General features: G+C 40.4%; 1 protein-coding gene across 1 annotated transcript; it reads right to left on the bottom strand.

The window, feature by feature from the left end:
• Positions 1-1685: 1685 nt before the first annotated feature.
• LOC147446163 (uncharacterized) lies at positions 1686-4295 on the bottom strand. The gene has a single exon (XM_086524674.1). It carries the CDS (start codon positions 4293-4295, stop codon positions 1686-1688), a length of 2610 nt encoding a protein of 869 aa, XP_086380800.1.
• Between the last annotated feature and the right edge of the window lie 553 nt (positions 4296-4848).

The raw sequence follows: 4848 nt of genomic DNA, 5'->3' as shown, positions 1-4848 counted from the left end.
TTTGGAAGTAGAAGATGTGTGGAAGAATGGTCTGACCAAAAACAAAATCTTGTGCCTGCGATTGAAGACAGGGGAGGATTCTTAAGCCAAATGTGATCAAGTTTTGAGTTATATACAGTTGTAATGTCGTGGATTTGTTGTTGATAACCATGCTTATGGAGTTGCTCTTGTAGTTTTTGGTAGTGTTCATTTGTTGGGTCGCTGTGGGTATTGAAGTCTCCAACAATGAGGCTTGTTCTTGTGCTTTTGGAGGAGTCAACCAAACTATTGAGAAGGCATATCAATGAAGTTGTGGAAGCTTTTGGCGATTTGTAGACTGAAATTACATGCAATTCATGGTTGTTTGTAAAGGATAGGACGGCCTCTATAATTTTGATGCCAACGGGTGCAATTGTCTTTACGGATTGCAATGCAATGTGTGTCTTGTAGTAGATTGACATTCCAAACGTATCACAATGGTGAATGTGGTTGAATTCAGGAGCAAGAAGATTGGAGGCAAGCTTTTGTCTTGTTTCTTGAAAGCATAGAATGTCAGATGTTGTGAAATTGGGATCTGTTTTGATTTGATGAATGTATTTTTGAATGGAAACGATGTTTAGCGATTGAATAATGTAATGTGTTTTGTTGAAAGCAAACGGAGGAATTCCCATTTTGCATCCTTTTCAAGTCTCTCAAGTTCTGTGAGCACGATGTTGTCGATTTTTATTTGGCTTGGACTTATTGGGTTAAGAATGTAAAGGTTCGCTGGATCTTTAATGCGGGAGAGGGCTGTGTATATCAATCCATGTGTCTTGATAGTCCTCGGATCAAAGGCGAAGTCGCAAGCATTGTTAGGCCTTGCGATCTATGGATTGTTCTTGCATTTGCGGCTTGAATGGGGAGTTGTGTTCTTGTTATGGAATTCAAGGCGTTCTTTCCAACCTGAAATTCTTTAGATGTTTGAAAAATTGGTGTCCACAAGGGGTTGATGTAGCTATCAAAAAAGTGCAAATTTTGTTGTCGTTGTTTTATCCCTGTGGTTGAATCAAAGAAATGAATCCATGCAATATGGGAAGTTTGTATGCTTTGCACGTGCTTAAGAATACCATCTGCACCATTTACAAGACTGTCACCAATGTCAAAATTACCACCGCAGATTTCAACAATCATGCCTACTTTTAGCTCGAGAACTAAAGCCAAACTTGCAGTTGCCTGTGGGTCGTGTGGTATTATGAGACTTTTTGAGCATGTTTTGTGGCGGGTGTCTCTTGCATGTATGACGTATGCTTGTGTATCGAGGTTTTCAAAAACCATATGGTTATGTTGATTTTTCAAGTTATTGGTAAAAAACAAATGCGGCGTTGTGAATTTATCGAAAGCCTTGTTGCTGTGGTTGGTGTTAATGAAGTCCACATCTGCATTTGTGTGTTTGGCCTTCCTTATTCTATTAAGGATTGCAATGAATTCTTTGTTTTCTTGACGCATTATCTGCTTCAGCTCGTAGCATTTCACATGAGTGTGCCAAAAAGACGGCGCAAGTAAGTTAATCGCATCTTGTGCGTTGCTAAATATCCATCGATCTCGAACTGGGCTTGCTTGACAAAGGTCTCCACAAAACAAGACATCCAAACCACCAAACGGCTGTATGTGGTTATGCTTGATTGCACGGAGTCTTGTATCTATAATATGTAGCAGTCTGTTCCCAATCAAAGAAGCCTCGTCGAAGACAACAAGCTTAGGTTTCTGTATAATTGTGAGAGTTCGGCTAAATTTTCTGAAGAGATGTTTGCGTTGGTTTGTGTCACAAGCGGCAATCGCAATGCAGAGTGTATTGTAGTGCCGCCAACATTGAATGCTGCTTTTCCTGTATATGCCATCAACAATGCCGCAGGGAGCTCAACGTCACCCTCGATACCTAGGTTGTAGTGTCGAGTCAAGTCTTGAACTATAGCTTTCAATGTGAATGTTTTCCCTGTTCCCGCACCTCCAGTAAGGAAGAGGTGAATGGGTTGGTTTGGCTGCAATCGTTTTCGAATCATGATGTCGTCATAGAGGGCTCGTTGTTCTGTGTTCAAGGTTGCAACAAGTTTGTAATACTCTTCGTTTGGCATTGCAAGGTTTCTGAAGAATGGCAAAGATCTTGTTGTGGTTTTAGTGCCTCGAAGATCAAGACCCAACTCGTAGTTGAAAACTTCTGGATGGTGGGAGGAGGATGTATATGAGCTCATCTCTGATGTGCTCGAGGCATGGAGGTCTAGCTTCATGAATTTCTGATGGTTTTCAGTTATGGTAGTGTTGTTAGTATTGAATCTTTGACACCAAGACTCGCACTCTGATTCAAAGGTGGCTTCATCACCAATGAATGGAAGAAACAAAAGACAAAGCTCGTGATAGTGACGTTCTGCGTCTTGTTCAAGACTGAAGTTGGCATATCTAATGACGCGTGGTTTTTTGGACTTTTGCAAACGTCCACAGATAAGTTGAAACTCACTAGCGTACTCAGCCAAGCATAAATTTGCTAGATTTGTTGGACGTTTTGTGTATTTTGTGACGAGGTCGTCGAAAAAAATGTTTGCATCCTCAGGGTGTAAATCGTCTAGCATCGCTCTACGCTTCAATAACAATGTCCTTTGTGAACTGAAGTCTGCGTTGATGAAAACAATTTGTCTGCTTGCACTATGCAAAGGCAAAGAGAGCGCTATGTATGTAGCTTGTTGTGATGTCATTTCTTGTGTGTTGATCAAGGCACTCCCAATTTTTCTCAAGCGCTCAAGCGTTGGGAGGTTGGTCTTCTTGCAATTTTCTAGAATGTTCTTGATTTCCTTGCTTGATGAAGTATCATTTTTTGTCATGTATGAAGTGCAATATGCAGCAGCTCCATGACCATTGAAAATGAATTGAATGTCAATATTTTCATCCCACAAAGTACATAATTGCTTATTGAAATTGTTTGTGTAGATGTCTTTTGGGTCTCTCTTCAAGATTAATGTGGGTTCAACAATTGTTACAGAAATTGATTCCATGTAAAGATCCTCATCCATGCCAATTGTAGCCAACCAAGTATCAAAGGAAAGGTCATTGTCGCGAGGCAAGGCAAGCAGTTGCTGATCAATGTGTTTTTTGTTCTCAACAAGGATCTGGCGCCTAGAATCAGGCACAGAAAGGGGAAACATGATTACTGTTTTTCTTGAAGGTGGCCGCGGAAATCCAAATCTACACAGAGTTTTTCGTTTCTTACATGTTTTACGATGAGAATGCGTCTGCACGCATCTGAGCGTTTCTTCTAAGTCATCTTTGTTTGTGCTGATGTACAAGTCGACAAACGTTATTATTTCATCAGTTGGTGCAATACCGAGAATGGGTGCATCCTTGATCCAAATCAATCCATGATCATGTTGGCTACCTCTATGCTGGAATTCAGTGACGAAGAAAAAGTCAACCACTTCACCTAGCAAGTGTTTATTGCGTCTCAGCTCCTTCTTTATCTCTTTGAATCTATGCACGTAGTATCTTGCAGTTGCAAGAGGATCTGAGCGTACCAATGCTCGAAGGTAGGCGCTCGTATTCGAGTAGTCACTCTCTACAATATGGGGATTTAGGGTAGACAAGCAGTTTTTAAGAGGCTGCCATCTTTGCTCAGTACATGAAAAAGTGAGAAAAAATGTGGGTTGACCCAATTGTCTAATCATTGCAAAAACATTACGTTTAAATTTTGCTTTATAGTCAACAGATGTTCTCAATGTCTCAAAGTCATGGTAGCCAAGTTGGGATGTAAGTAGTTGCTCTATGTTAGTTGTAGATTGCACATCTTTTGCTTGCAGCTTGCGACCTTGAAGCTTCCCTTTCCGAAGGCGAACCCAAATAGAGCCAAGAACTTTGGCAATTATAATTTTGATTGTCTTAAAGAAAAGATTCTCAATATCAACAGCAAAGCGTCTGTCCTCGTTTTTTAATTCCCACTGTGCCACTTTTTGATAACTTTGCTTAGCCAACGCGAAATATTTTCTGCTGTGACCATAGAAAAGTGTTGGGAATGACAACTCTTCACAAGCTTCATCATCAAAAATGCTTAAAGGACTAAATCCTTCACATGGAGCCACACTTGCCACATGTGCATTATGGTCCACTACTTGACTAGATGTATAAAGATTGTGCAATAGAGTGTCAGAAGGATCAATCGGGTCATTAGTGTCATCTTCACCAACGCATGTTACGAGGTCTGCACTGAGTGCAAAGGCGTCACTCCATGACCTATTGATTGTTGTGCCATGTTCAATATACAATGGTGTTCTCACAAGTTCATGCAATGCTTTCATCACACATGCAGGCCGCACAACACCACTAAGATAAGCATGATCATATTCGAGTTTTCATTTGATCTCCACAAGAACTGTAGCTTGGTCATTTGCAAAGCGTGGAAGCATGTTTTGCACTTTAGACAAATCTGACATGACATTCACCACACTTCCTTTGAGTCCAAGCTGACCTTCAAATGAAAGCTCTCGTATTTGGGCAAAAGGTATTCGCAAAGATACAAGACGACGCTCTATATCGTTAAGTTGTTGCACAACTTCATTTTTTGAGTTAAATGTCATCAACACATGCATGCAAAAGAGAGGCTTGACATTCTTTTTTAATGCTGTTTTGCAAGTCTTACAGACTCGAACAGCCACAAGTGGAACACTGTTGGATAAATTTTTAAATCTCACCAAGGATGTAATCTCAATAGGAGATAGAGATTGTAGATTTTTACGAAAGACCAAAGAACCACATGAACAACAAGAAAAAGAGGGTGTGTCTTGGATAGCTTTTGCAAATCGTGAAGTATGAGAGCGCAATTGGGTTGCTGTTTGTACATTGTTTTGTTTT

The sequence above is a fragment of the Adiantum capillus-veneris genome, chromosome 12, assembly GCF_014529385.1.
Source record: "Adiantum capillus-veneris isolate H3 chromosome 12, ASM1452938v2, whole genome shotgun sequence".
Taxonomy (NCBI): domain Eukaryota; kingdom Viridiplantae; phylum Streptophyta; class Polypodiopsida; order Polypodiales; family Pteridaceae; genus Adiantum; species Adiantum capillus-veneris.
The sequence above is the reverse complement of the archived record's forward strand: the minus strand, read 5'-3'. Positions and strand labels throughout refer to the sequence as shown.

What these genes read in the sequence shown, in the direction of transcription:
- LOC147446163 (XM_086524674.1), bottom strand. Translation starts at nt 4,295, where the DNA reads ATGAAAGCATTGCATGAACTTGTGAGAACACCATTGTATATTGAACAT.